The following is a 15,050-nucleotide window of genomic DNA, read 5'->3' as shown; positions in this document are numbered from 1 at the left end:
CCCGTCTCCGAGGCTCAAACATCTGATTCCTCGGACTTCGGGGTCCTCCCCGGTCCATCTTGCACGGGGCAGTTCCTCCACGCCCCCAGACACTTTAGTCGAGCCTCTTCCATCTCCCATTTGCGGGATTCCGAGGCCCCGGCTCACTATTCGAGGGAAATTTCTCCCTCCTTCTCGGCTGCCCTCAGATCTCGCTTGGGGTCTCCTCCGGAGGATAAGTCTTCTTCTCGACACTCCTCCTTTACTCGTTTCATCTCTGACATGGGTAGGGCCTTGAACCTGGACCTCCAGTCTGAGTCCCGTTATACCCAGGAATTTCTGGCGGAAATGGGAGTTGATCATCAGCCTCGTGATGCGCCTTGCTTGCCATTGCACCAGGTTCTCAAGCAAACATTTCTTTGGAACCTGGAGACCCCCTTGGATTCCCTCCAAGTTGGAATCCCGCTACCGGACGATCCCTGTTAAGGGGTTTGAGAGTTCTCAGCTCTCTCACCAGTCCTTGGTGGTTGAATCTTCCTTGCAGAAGTCCAACCCCTCGAAGATTTATGCTGCCATCCTCTGGGAAGGGAGGGCCGTACGATGGACAAGTTTGGTCGCCATCTTTATCAAAATTCGATAATGGCGAACCGTGTTCTCAACTATAACTTTATCTTCACCTCCTACCTCCGGTTCTGGGAGGATGTTCCGGAATTTCGGCGTCAGGAGTTTCTTCTCCTCGAGGAGATCCTCTCCCAACTATGCCTCTATATGTGTCAGGCGGCTATGACGCCTTCGAGTTATCATCGAGGGTCACGACTTTTGCGATCGCCATGCATCGCCTCGCTTGGCTCAGGATTATGGACATGGATCCGAATCTCCAGGATCGTCTGGCCAATCTACCCTGCTTGGGTAATGAGCTCTTAGATGATTCCATCGAGGCGGCCACTAAGCACCTCTCGGAACACGAGTGGTCCTTCGCTTCTCTGGTGAGACTTAAGCTGAAGACCCCTCCGGCTTGGCCTTACAAAATTCCTCTCCGGAGCTATCCACAGAAATCTACTCCTGCGTTTTCTCGGCCTCCTTCGAAGCGGCTACAACAGCAGCAGTTGCGACAAACTAAGGCCCACCTGCCCACTCCGGCGGAGCCTGGGCCGTCCTTTTGACAATTCCAGTCTGAGCCTTCGGGCTCCCTTCCTTCTGGAGCCTTCCCCCCTTCCCATCGGGGGTCGTCTCCATCATTTCTATACCCAGTGGGACAGTCTTACCACAGTCAGTTGGGTGCTTTCCATCATCCGGGAAGGGTACTCCCTTCACTTCAGTCACGTGCCCCCTGACCTTCCTCCAAGAGAGTTTCCTTCTGCCTGGTCTCAGCTGCCTCTCCTTCTGCAGGAAGCTCAAGCCCTTCTTCGCCTTCGGGCGGTCGAGGAGGTTCCTACGGACCAGTGGAATACCGGATTTTACTCCCGGTACTTTCTGGTACCCACGAAGATGGGGGATCCTGGACCTCCGTGCTCTGAAGGAGTGGTTCAGGATGCTCACTCTTCCTACCTTGTATCCCCTCCTGGATGAGGGAGACTGGCTGTGCTCTTTGGACCTCAAGGAGGCGTACACGCACATTCCGATACACCCGGCCTCTCGCCGGTATCTGAGATTCTGGGTGGGGGATCTCCACCTCCGATATCATGTCCTTCCCTTCGGCCTGGTGGCCTCTCCGAGGGTTTTCACGAAATGTCTACTTGTGGTAGCTGTGGCCCTATGTCTCTGCGGCCTGCAAGAGTTTCCCTACCTCGACGACTGGTTGGTCAAGGCGTCCTCGCGCCACGAAGTTTTGCGAGCGACCAATCAGACCATCCTGCTCCTCCAGAGTCTCGGCTTCGAGGTGAACTTTCCCAAGTCCCACCTCTGCCCATCCCAGTCTCTGGAATTCATCGGAGCGGTCCTAGACAAGGTTAGTCTCCGCTCCTTCTTGCCTTGACGTCGTCACGAGACCCTTGTTCATTTATGCCGGAAGGTGACCCATCTGTCCTCGGCCCCGGCTCGGCACTTCATGGTCCTCCTTGTTCACATGGCCTCAACGGTTCAAGTGATTCCTTTTGCTAGACTTCACCTCCGTATTCCACAATGGACTCTTGCGTTCCAGTGGAGCCAGGATCGAGGCCCTGTCTCTCGACTCATTATCGTGACTCCTTTGTTGAAGAAGTCTCTCCGTTGGTGGATGCTGTCTTCCACTCTTTCCAGAGGTTTTCTGTTTCATGCCCCCCCTACTCCGCAGAAGGTCCTCATGACGGACTCGTTGATCTATGCTTGGGGGGCTCATCTGGATGGTCTTCGCACTCAGGGTCTTTGGTCCATCGCCGACCGTCTTTGTCACATCAATTTGCTAGAGTTTCGGGCGATTTTCCTCGCCCTGAAGGCCTTTTGTCACCTGCTTCGCGACCGAGTGGTGCTGATCCGCACGGACAACCAGGTCGCCATGTATTATATCAACAAACAGGGAGGCAAGGGGTCCCTCTCCCTGTGCCAGGAGGCGATGCGACTCTGGGATTGGGCCATCCGCCGCAACATATTCCTTCGAGCAGTCTACATTCAAGGCCAGCACAGCTGTCTGGCAGACCGATTGAGTTGTCTTCTGCAGCCTCACGAGTGGTCCATCCATTTCTTGACCCTGCATCAGGTGTTTGCTCGTTGGGGGACTCCGGACGTCGATCTGTTCGCGTCCCTCCTCATTCACAAGTTGCCCTGCTTCTGCTCCAGGGTTTACACCCCTCTCAGGCGGATGCTTTTCTGCTGGACTGGACGAATCTGTTTCTGTATGCGTTCCCTCCATTCCCTCTGATTCTGAAGACTCTCGTCCGGCTCAAGTCCACGAGTGCCACCATGATTCTGATAGCTCCTCGGTGGCCCCGACAGCCGTGGTTCTCCCTTCTGTTGCAATTCAGCTCCAGGGAGCCTCTTCTTCTGCCTGTTTTTCCTTCTCTGCTTACGCAGAGTCGAGGTTCTCTACTTCATCCCAACCTTCAGTCTCTGCACTTGACGGCTTGGTTCCTCGAAACTTAATGCCCTTGTTCCAGTTCTTCCAGCCTGTGCTGGACGTCCTGGAGGCGTCTCGGAAGGAGTCCACTCGCCAATGTTACCATCAGAAGTGGACCCGCTTTTCTTCCTGGTGTGCTGCTCAACAGCAGGAGCCGCTGTCCGCCTCCTTATCTGCTGTCCTGGACTATCTGTTGCACTTGTCTGTGCTGGGCTCAAGTCCTCTTTGGTTCGAGTCCACCTTAGTGCCATTGCGGTTTTTCATTGGCCGATTGACGGGAAGCCTATCTCTGTTCATCCTGTGGTTTCCCACTTCATGAAAGGCCTTTTCCACGTTCACCCGCCCCTTAAACCTCCTCCTGTGGTTTGGGATCTTAACGTGGTCCCTACTTGCTTGATGAAACCCCTGTTTGAGCTGCTAGCACGGGCTCACTTGAAGTTTCTTACCTGGAAGGTTGTGTTTCTTATCGCCCTCACTTCTGCCCGTCGGGTCAGTGAGCTTCAAGCCTTGGTAGCAGACCCACCTTTTACGGTCTTCCATCACGATAAGGTGGTTCTCCGTACTCATCCTAAGTTCCTGCCTAAGGTTGTTTCTGAGTTTCACATCAACCATGCCATTGTTCTTCCTGTGTTTTTTCCGAAGCCCTATTCTCACCCTGGAGAAGTGGCTCTGCATTCTCTTGACTGTAAGCGGGCTCTGGCTTTCTACTTGAAGCGCACCGCTCCTCATCGTTCTGCTCCACAGCTCTTTGTCTCCGATCCTAATCCCTTGGGTCGCTCTGTTTCTATGCGGACCATTTCTAAGTGGTTGGCCGCTTGTATCTCTTTCTGTTACGCTTAGGCTGGTCTCTCCCTGCCGGGTCGAGTCACAGGCCACAAAGTCAGAGCGATGGCAGCATCTGTTGCTTTCCTCTGCTCAGCTTCCATTGAGGAAATCTGTAAAGCTGCCACTTGGTCCTCAGTTCATACGTTTACCTCGTACTATTGTCTGGATACTTTCTCCAGGCGTGATGGCCATTTTGGCCAGTCCATTTTGCAAAATCTGTTCTCCTAAATTAAAAAACTCTCCCTCCATCCCATTCTGGTTAGCTTGGAGGTCTCCCACATGTTGAGAATATGCTGCCTGCTTGTCCTGGGATAAAGCACAGTTACTTACCGTAACAAGTGTTATCCAGGGACAGCAGGCAGATATTCTCGCAACCCACCCCCCTCCCCGTGGTTGGCTTCTTTGCTAACTATCTGAACTGAGGCCAAGCTGAGGAGACACATGCCCTAGGTCAGGCGGGAGTGGCACGCGCGAATGCGCAGGCCAATTATAAGCTTGAAGGTTTTCAAGCAAGTCTGCTTGCGAAAATGTCCGCTAAGGGGCTCCATCGGTGACGTCACCCACATGTTGAGAATATCTGCCTGCTGTCCCTGGATAACACCTGTTACGGTAAGTAACTGTGCTTTACAGCTCAGCTCGACAAAGCCAGTGCTCAACACATAAATAATGTGTCTTCATCAAGAGTCTATAAATTAAAATTTAATATATCTATTTACTTAAAAAAATCCATATATTATCAACATATATAGATATGTAAAAATCTCTTAAATATAAAACATACTGTATATTTAAGAGATTTTTACATATGGTTACGGAGGAATTGGGGTAGAGAATATTGACTCTGAAAGATATGTAAGATACTTGGTTGACAAAACTAAGAATTTGATCAATACAGGGAATGAAAATGTGATAAATGAGAGTAGAAGTGGTGAGCTGAATCAAGTGGAAGAGTGGCTAGAATTTGAGGAGGTGACAGAAGAGGAAGTTGACAATAGTAAATAGATTAACTCCAACAAGATCATTATTTGATCCATGCTTGTCAGGGTTGATTAAATCTATTATTAGTGAGGGGATTACAGTGTAGACAAAGATTGTAAATAAGTATTTAAAAACTGGAGTTGTTCCTGACAGCTGCAAGATTGCGACTTTAAAACCCAGATTTAGGGGGTTTTGAGTAACTATAGGCCAATATCAGTGATGTCAATGATGTTAGAAAAATTAGATTTTGTTTAAAAAAAAATTGGCTGGATAGGTATCAATAAGGGTTTAGGAAACGACATGATGTAGCAACCCTTTTGTTATCTGCATTGTATGTACTCTGGGCAGGTTATCATGTTACTGCATGGCATCCTTGGATATTTCAGCAGCTTTTGATACTATAGATCCCATGTACACTATCGGATTTATGCAGATGATATTTGTTTCTTTTTCTCGAATGAAACAGTAATTGATTATGTGAAGTCAATGTTGTCAAATTGTATGGAGAAGATAGGTAATTGGATGAAAGAAAACTATTGATGTTAAATTTATCTAAAACAGAAGTGATGTTTGTTGCTAATAACAAGCAACTGTTATAGTTGAGGGAGATAGAAATGCAAGGTGTAAGGATGGCTGTCATATGAGGCTATTGGGAGTTTATTTGGATAACAAAAGTGAAAAGAAGATCCAGTAATCCACAGTATAATCAATCCAACGATAAAAAAACTAAAAGCTGTGGCTGCTGATGTTCCGAGAATGATTTATTATACACTCTTACACATTAAAACCATAAAAATGCAAATGTAACAGTCCAACCGGACCCTACACAGTTCGTGTTTCAGTGAACACGCCTTCCTGTGGGGTCCAATTGATCTCAATTGCACAAATAAAGAAATGGACTAAAAACAGTCTGTCTTTAAACATGTAGTCAGAAATCACTGAAGACAAGCAAAAGTGACACGAAAAATCTACTGAGGCAGCCATTCAGAAGTGGCGCCCACCCACGCAACAGCGTGCTTGTGCACCGCTGGCCCCGACGTGCCGGTAATCAGGCAGCAGCCCTGCGAAGCACCAGCGACTGGCCCAATTAGGGAAGTGTCCGGGCCCAGGCATTAGCGCGCTTGTGCGCCACGGGCCCTGACAAGCAGCAGGCAGCCGTCCACCGACCTCCAACATTTAAAGGTACCGCCGGGGTCTTTTTTTTTTTTTTTCTATATTTGCTTCATAAGAGGCACCCTTATTTCTGCCCACTTTTTTGGGGGGGAAAAAGTATGTCTTATGGAGCGAAAAATATGGTAAATTAATTTTTTTCTACCTTTTGTTGGCTGGTAACTTTATTCTTCAAATCACATTAGTCTCAGGCTTGGTTTTGGGTTCTTTCTTCTTTGTTGTGGCATGGCTGGCTCCTGAAGGTAAAATAGGCACAAGAGGAGCTGGGGAGGAGATGCCGAGTCTGACACAGGCGCAATTTTTTTACCACAGGAGCAAGATTTCTCACTGCCCCCATCGGGGCGGTGAAAGGTCTTGTCCCCATTCCTGCAATAAACCAGTTGCAAATATCTCCATTCCTGCGGATTTACTGCGGTGACCATGGTTTACTGCGATAAATGGTCCCCGTGTCATTCTCTATTTCAATGCCAGTTTGAAGTGTGGCTTTGGGGCTGAAAGCGACAGCAGCTGCTTCCTTGATAGCCCGCACCTGCCATACTCTTTTGCATTAGGCTCTTGTTGGGGAAGAGGACGCCTATTTCCAGCTTCTAGTTCTGGGGGTAGATTATGTAGCCAATGTTCTTGTACAATTCCACTTTATTCCAGGACTAGTGGGTTAATTCCGTCTACCTGCCAGGACTTTGTAGGAAGCCCCGGGTGTCGACTTGGTGGGGGCGCTGGCACCTCTCCGCTGCCCCCTGTACCTCTTTAAAATCTTCACTAGTGCGAGCAACTACTCTAGCCTGTTTCTCATGCTGGCCTGGCTCCCTGTTAAATCACTTCCTGGTCACGAGGCCAGGAAGTGATGTCAGAGGGAAAGCCAGTGCGAACAACAAGCTGGAGAAGCTGCTCACACTGGCAAAGATTTGAAGAGGTACGGGGATGGTAAAAGAGTGTGCGAGTTTGACTGAGGAGGGGAGCCAGAGAGGAGGGCATGGGAGGTGGCGCCACTATACCGGGCATCTCCTACCTTCCCTGCACCTCCTCCCACAATTTATAATTTCATTCCTGTCTGTTTGCTATGTGTGGATATATTTTTAATATATCATTTATTTGTTTTGTGTGTGTATGTATATATAATGTATATTTTGTGTTTGGCATTGTCTTTTTTTTTTTTTTGGTAACTTTTTCTGTATTTGGATTTGACCTTAATTGGGAAAAGCAGGCTCTAAGACTTAAATTAATGTATTTGTAGAAGGAAGCCAATAGGGCAAATTAGATGTGTCTTGCAATCTTCATCTACCACAATATTCTGTGCATCTGCTTTATAAAATTTCTTAACAATGTCTTCAACTTTAAGTATACTCAGTTGCATGCTTTATTATATTTAGGTTTTTTCTACGTTTGGGAGATTATGGTTCTGCCATCCAGTTTCTGGTCATGTCAAAGTGTAACGATGAAGCTTTCCAGTTGGCCCAGCAACACAATCAGATGGAGATTTATGCAGACATTATATGTATAGGTATGTACTGAAGGAACATGTTCTTTAAGCTAGAATATGATTTACTGAAAAGCCAAGAGTAATATCTTTCTTCACATTCCCAGATCTGGTTGTAAAATCCCAAGTTCAACTGGTCACATTGTAATAGTTTTCCCAGATGCAGAGGGTAACTTTCAAAGCTTTTTTTTACATGGGCAGAAAGCCCTATTGAAAATTACCACACTCTGACAACACAGGTTGTTTTACCACCATTGGCAAAGGGATGGGGAAAAATCAGAGAAGAGATCAAGGAGGAAGCATAAATGGGACCCAGTCACATATACCATCCATATTTTCAAAACCTCATATTGGGATTTGTTTTGAAAATGTGGAAGTAGAAATTTTGAGAAGACATCTCCAGAAATTAGAAGAATGGTCAAAGGTCTCTCAGTTAAAATTTTGTAGAAGAGGGGGTTAATGTAAAGAAGTGCAGAGTGATACACTTGAGGTGCCGCAATCCAAAGGAGATGTATGAGATAGGAGGAGAGAGATTGATAAGCATAGCTCAGAAGAGGGACCTTCGGTTTATGGTGTCTGAGGATCTCAAGGTGACAAAACAATGTGACATGGCTGTGAATTTGTGGCCATGGCAATGCACAATCATCTCAGACATTTGTAAGGTTAAGAACTACTGTTCAAACCAATAAGCATATACCCATAATTTATCATTTCATTCCTGTCTGTTTGCCACGTGTGGATATCCTTTTAATGTATTGTTTATGTTGTGTGTGCATGTATGTATATGTATGTTTTTGTTTGGTATTGCCTTTTTTGTTTTGCTTTGTTACTTTTTCTGATATTTGGATTTGTACCTTAATAGGGAAAAGCAGGTTCTAAGACTTAAATTAATGTATTTGCAGAAGGAAGCAGAAAAATGCTAGGCTATATAGAGGGGTGTAACCAGAAGAAGAAAGGAGGTGTTGAGGCCCTACTTGGAGTATCGAGTTTAGTTTTGGAGGTTGTATTTTGTTAAAAAGTGTTCAAGCCAGGCTGGGAGACTTGAACTGCAGAGCCAAAAGAATTACCAGAATGGACTCTCTCTCCCAACATGACTGGGTTAGAGACTCCGTTCTGTGAATTCAAATAACAGACATGAAAAAAATCTGTGTAACAATCAAATTCATTCTTATTAATGCCTTTCATGTCTGGGGAGAGCCACCCAGGTCATCAAATTTTCTCTGCTCTCCAAAGGAGGGTTAAAACCAAAGACTTTTTATATCTAATCTGACATCATTGTAATAATTACCATACTTTAGAATACAATGGCACAGTTGATCACATGATTTTCTTCCTAGGGATACCTTACATCACTTTATATTTAAATCCTAAATTTAATGTTAAGCCCAATTTTTAAACCCAGCAGGTGGCAGTGTTTCACTTTTCCTTATATACTTTACTTTTTCTATCCTTATAACGTCTGTATGAACTTTTCCTAATTAGCTTGTGAGTTTTAATCTATAAGGAACAGAATCCCTTTTTAAGGCCTCTGTAAAGGCTGTATCCTGTCCTGGGAAAACTATTACCCGTTGTTTCATTTCCTGAAAGTTCTTAACATAAGCTTCCTCTATACATGTCAGCATGTTCTTTTTCTTTTCTAACTCTTGGTTATGAGAATTCCAGCTTATAAAAGCTTTAATATTGCTATTCAGTTTGATTTTATCATAACCAATTTAAAATAACCTTTTACAGACAGTTCCACAATTCACTTGTCTCATTTACCCCAAACAATTTCAAAGTTAATCTTCTTGTATCACCTGCATGCTTTTATTTTCCAGTTTTAATTATTAATAGCAGCTGGATACGCCCGTGATATCTACGTATGTTCATTAAAAGATGATGCAGTTCAGAGAAAAATGACAAAAATGGTATAGGGTTTGCACCACAAGACCTTTGAGGAGATCCCAGAGTACTGCTAGAATTGAAAAATAAACTTACCTAGCTATTGTTAGTAATTTGTAATTTATCTTTTAAAAACCAACATGGGGATTTCTGGTGACGACATTGTTGAGATGGCTCCTTAACCTGGGAGCTCCGAGCAAGTCCCCTGATTAAAAATAAAATTAACATGTTTCCTCCCTTATAGAGTCCCCTCAGAGGTGTGCTTCATCAACAAGTTCACCAACACATCGGCACCGAGCACCTCCTGCATTGTCTGTACTGATTTCTGCGGTACCAGTGCTGTCCTTACAGGATCAAATTAGATACCTAGCGCAGAGGGAGTTGGCTGCCATGTTTCAGGCTCAGGCCACGACGCAACAAGTATCAGCCTAGTCTGAGCAGAGTTCCAAGAGAAAATCCAGAACCAAGATCTCAGAATCCTCACAAAAGACACTGAGGCCCTGATTCTGCAAAGTGCCGTCCCGATTTTAGGCAGCTGTAGGCGTCTACAGCTGTCTAATCAACTAATCGGGATGCACGTTTTTTTAAAAAAATGCTCCCCAGGCAGGCCGCCTATATTGAAGGCGCCTCCGGGAGCCTAGGGAGGCCCACAAGACGTCTAAGCTCGCCTAAGGGCCTTAGGCGAACTTAGGCAGCCCTACGCGTCTCCCTAGTAGAGGAAGAGATGCTTAAAATATAGGCCAGCAAAATGCTATACTTATTGCGGCAAGGGATCTCCCTGCCGCAATAAGTATAGCGGCCGTGGCCACTTGTCCGATCACCGGCAGGAGGGTGCCGAACCCCTCCTGCCGGAACACTGCCCCCCGAAACTCCAAATCGCCGGCAGGAGGGTGCCGAACCATTCCTGCAGGAATGCCGCCCCCCAAACTCGCAATCGCCAGCAGGAGGGTGCCGAACCCCTCCTGCCGGAACACCGCCCCCCCAAACTCACAATCGCCAGCAGGAAGGTGCCCTACCCCTCCTGCCGGAAAGCCGGACCCCCCTCTGGACTCCCCATGCTAACGACATCCCCCACATGACTCCCCTGACCTCCCCCCCCAACTAACCTCCCCCTCCAACTAACCTTTAAATGTTGGTCAGCTGGATGGGTCTTGCTGCCATCCAGCCGACAGGCCCGCCTCGTCGAAATGAGATGGGCCCGCCCCTTCCCGGCCCATCCCCGCTAAGTCTAAGGCCTGATTGGCCCAGGCTCAAGAAGCCTGGACCAATCAGTCCTTAGGCATAGCGGGTCTGCCCATCCTCACTAACCCTAAGGTGTGATTGGCCCAGGCTCGTAGGCACCTGGGCCAATCAGGCCTTAGGATTAGTGGGGATGAGCGGACCCGCTATGCCTAAGGCCTGATTGGTCCAGGCTTCTAGAGCCTGGGCCAATCAGGCCTTAGATTTAGCAGGGATGGGCCAGGAAGGGGCGGGCCCGTCTCATTTCGATGAGGCAGGCCTGTCTGCTGGACGGCAGCAAGACCTGTCCAGCTGACCAACATTTAAAGGTTAGTTGGGGGGGAGTTTAGTTGGGGGGGCTGTCAGGGGAGTCATGAGGGGGAGGTCGTTAGCATGGGGGGTCCGGCTTTCCGGCAGGAGGGGTTGGGCACCCTCCTGCTGGCGATTGTGAATTTGGGGGGGCGGCGTTCCAGCAGGAGGGTTCAGCACCCTCCTGCTGGCAATCGGACAGGCAGCCGCTATACTTATCCCTTGTCGCGATAAGTGTAGCGGCCGCGTCTACTCTTACCCGATTCTCTAACCGGCGTCTGTAACAGAATCGGGGTTAGTGTAGGCCCAATTCTGTATAGGACACCTCTCCTGGGTGTCCTATACAGAATCAGGGCCTAAATGCCCAAGAGAACAATATCATTAAGGCATCGAAGTTCATCTTCACATTTTATTACATCCCTTCCAGAATCCCTTCCCGTAATCTGTGAGTTGCAGAAATCCAAACACTTTTCTGAGCACATGCTCTTCCCTCTTAGAGTGAGAGAACCATCTACAGTTTCAATTTCTGCAAGCAATTCATGCAGAAGTCTTTTGAATTGCTCTGCTTCTTTCTTATTTTTTGCTTAAAGTTCATCTTTTTCGGTGGCTTCAGTTCCTTGAGAACCCTTTCCGGTGGTCCTCTTTCAGAGAAAAAGACACAGTCCCGCGGGTCCGGCCTGCTACTTCATGGAGAAACTTTGGTAGATCTGTAGAGCCAGCCTGCCGTGTGCCACCATTCTTTGACTCGGGGTCCATTCCCCTGGGAGTTCAGTTGCCCACTGACCTTGTCAGAGGTTTAAGCGCAGGCTGTATGCATCCCCCGGGTTTCAGGGCGCAGGCTACATTTCCTACCCCTGGTCGCATGGAGAGAATCTGTGGGTGTAGAGGTTACAGTTGATGTCTGGCCGACTAGCAGTCTGAGGATCTTCAAGTCTGGTCAATTTGGAGTTATTCTGAGTGTCACTCCCGTGCTCCTGAAATGCGCAGCGAGCTCACGGGGACATGACAAAACCTCTGACCCAGCATGTTCCTTGCTACTAAGGAACCCTTCAGGACTTAATTTGGGCAAGGAATCTACCTAGTGGGCATGCAGGGAATAAGATCCAGTTAGATATGGCAAAAATAATCACTTTATTCTGGCCACAGGCCCACTAAATCAAAACACATGCTTCAGCCTGGCAGTTGCAGGCTTCAGCCTGGCAGTTGAAATGATATATTAAAAAAAACCAATCCAAAACAACACAATAAGGGTGCTTCAGTTTGCAGCACTAGTCCAAGCGCAGTCCTCTGCTTCTGGGCTTTATCAATGTACCGTATTTTCACGCATATAACGCGTGCGTTATACGTGTTTTTACAAACCATGCATAACCTTGCGCGGTATACGCGTGAACGCGTTGTACAAAAATTGTTTTTACATAGTTCCCCCCCCCCCGACGTCTGATTCACCCCCCCCCCCCCGCAGGACCGCTCGCACCCCCACCCCAAAGGACCGCTCGCACGCACCCGCACCCCCACCCCGAAGGACCGCTCGCACGCGCTCCCACCCGCACCCCCACCCTGAAGGACCGCTCGCACGCACTCCCGTCCTCTTGCCCCAGCCAACCGCGGCACCCCTGACACGATCGGGGCAAGAGGGAGCTCAAGCCCTCTTGCCCCAGCCAACCGCGGCACCCCCGACACGATCGGGGCAAGAGGGAGCTCAAGTCCTCTTGCCCCCCCGACACGATCGGGGCAAGAGGGAGCTCAAGCCCTCTTGCCCCAGCCAACCGCGGCACCCCCGACACGATCGGGGCAAGAGGGAGCTCAAGCCCTCTTGCCCCGCCGACTCCCCCAACTCCCCGACAATATCGGGCCAGGAGGGAGCCCAAACCCTCCTGGCCACGGCGACCCCCCCTACCCCCACCCCGCACTACATTACGGGCAGGAGGGATCCCAGGCCCTCCTGCCCTCGACGCATACCCCCCTCCCCCAAACGACCGCCCCCCCCCCAAGAACCTCCGACCGCCCCCCCAGCCGACCCGCGACCCCCCTGGCGGACCCCCACGACACCCCCACCCCACTTTTCCGTACCTTTATGTAGTTGGCCGGACAGACGGGAGCCAAACCCGCCTGTCCGGCAGGCAGCCAACAACGGAATGAGGCCGGATTGGCCCATCCGTCCCAAAGCTCCGCCTACTGGTGGGGCCTAAGGCGCTTGAGCCAATCAGAATAGGCCCGTGAGCCTTAGGTCCCTCCTGGGGGCAGGGCCTTGGGCACATGGTCGGGTTGGGCCCATGTGCCTCAACTACACAAAGGTACGGGGAAGGGGGGTGGGGGTGTCGTGGGGGTCGGCCAGGGGGGTCGTGGGTCGGCTGGGGGGGCGGTCGGAGGTTCTTGGGGGGGGGCGGTCGTTGGGGGGAGGGGGGTTTGCATCGAAGGCAGGAGGGCCTGGGATCCCTCCTGCCCGTAATGTAGTGCGGGGTGGGGGTAGGGGGTCGCCGTGGCCAGGAGGGTTTGGGCTCCCTCCTGGCCCGATATTGTCGGGGAGTTGGGGAGTCGGCAGGGCAAGAGGGCTTGGGCTCCCTTTTGCCGCGATGGTGTCGGGGGGGGGCAAGAGGGCTTGAGCTCCCTCTTGCCCCGATCGTGTCGGGGGTGCCGCGGTTGGCTGGGGCAAGAGGGCTTGAGCTCCCTTTTGCCCCGATCGTGTCGGGGGTGCCGCGGTTGGCTGGGGCAAGAGGACGGGAGTGCGTGCGAGCGGTCCTTCGAGGTGGGGGTGCGAGCGGTCCTGTGTTGGGGTGAATCGGACGTCGGAGGGGGGATCAGGTTTTCAGGGTGGGGACAGGACTTCAAGGGGGAGAGGAGAGTCGGGGCGGGCGAAAGGAGAGTCGGGGTGGCCAGAGGAGAGTCGGGGCGGGAAGGAGAGTCGGGCGGCGACGGGAGAGTCGGGCAGCATGCGCGGTATACGGGTGTGCGCGGTATATAAAAATTTCTGTACATAGATTTGTGTTTTCCACGCGCTATACCCGTATGCGCGTTTTACACGGGTGTGCGTTATCTACGTGAAAATACGGTAATTTAACTCAGTCTTCTTCACCAGAGCAATTATATTTTATCCCTGCAGGATTTACTCACAGTTCATACAAAACAAAACCACTGCTAGCACTTGGTCTGTTAAGGACTAGGAACAGAAAAGAAAGAAACAAAAAAAAAAAAAGCCTCCCAGCAGCTTGAGTTGCAAAGCACATGGTTTCTACTTTAGCATACTTTTCCTGGGAATCAACTATTTTTCCATGCAGAGCAAAGTGCTCGGAGATATGGGTATTATAAAACTTATCTCAGGCTTGCTTGTAGTGAAGCTAGCATTCACAATCACAATTTATCATGGTTAAATGCAAGTTTCATACCTCTGTTCCCTCCTGAAACATTGCTTTAGCAACCACACACAGCTGAGAAGGAGGAGCGTAATTGCCTAGCTTGGCAAGTAGCTAGAAAATCAAGGTTTTAAGGTAAGATGCAAAGTTCATTCATAAGGAGAGACCCTAAACTCTTGCACAAAAATACAGATTATCTGGGTGCTCAAAACTGCAGGTAGAAAATAAAACTACTGTGCTTCACTGCACTTACATGGCTGTGAGGCCAGACTCGACTCCTACCCGGCTTTCGTGAATGTCCATGGCTTCCTCAAGATCCTGCTCCCACAGCTCATAGGGAGAACCCAGCTCCTCTGCTTCAGCCATCAGCCAATCTGTATCCCCAACCACCACTGGCTGGGAAGAGAGGAACTTATTCTCCTCTGCTGGTTGCCTCTCTCCTGGCTGCTTCTCTTCCGTTAGCCTCCTTCCTCTTCCTATTCTGAGGAGACACGTTTTATCCTGTGGAAAGCCACTCCCCCTCAGACTGGGTGGAGGAAGGGCTTTCCCCATACTAGCCTGCTCCCTATGATTACTGGCAGGGATCTTTCTAGCCCTATTTCTAATAGGGACAGGCTGTTCAAAAGGTAGCAAACCTCTAACAGTGGCAGGAACAGGTTTAAACTGGGTACAGCTTTCCTGCCATGCCTCCTCTGACTCCATCTCGCTATCTGAGCCATAGTAAGCTAGCTCTGTCAATTGGCATGCCACCTGATCAGAGCTCTCTTACATCTAGGCTCAGTGTGTTTTCTCTCTATTTCTGGGACAAAACCCGGGACGGATTTGGGTTTGT

The 15,050-nt window shown here is 49.4% G+C and overlaps 1 protein-coding gene across 7 annotated transcripts in view; it reads left to right on the top strand.

The window, feature by feature from the left end:
• Positions 1 to 15,050, top strand: part of WDR19 (WD repeat domain 19) — a 435,717-nt gene that overhangs the window by 307,204 nt on the left and 113,463 nt on the right. For all 7 annotated transcript variants that reach the window (XM_033947370.1, XM_033947368.1, XM_033947367.1 and 4 more), the window contains one exon: positions 7,354 to 7,484. In XM_033947370.1, coding sequence (XP_033803261.1) covers positions 7,354 to 7,484 — 131 coding nt within the window. The remainder of the gene's footprint in view (positions 1 to 7,353; positions 7,485 to 15,050) is intronic.

The sequence above is a fragment of the Geotrypetes seraphini genome, chromosome 1, assembly GCF_902459505.1.
Source record: "Geotrypetes seraphini chromosome 1, aGeoSer1.1, whole genome shotgun sequence".
NCBI classification, from domain to species: domain Eukaryota; kingdom Metazoa; phylum Chordata; class Amphibia; order Gymnophiona; family Dermophiidae; genus Geotrypetes; species Geotrypetes seraphini.
This window is presented reverse-complemented; position numbering and strand designations above follow the sequence as displayed.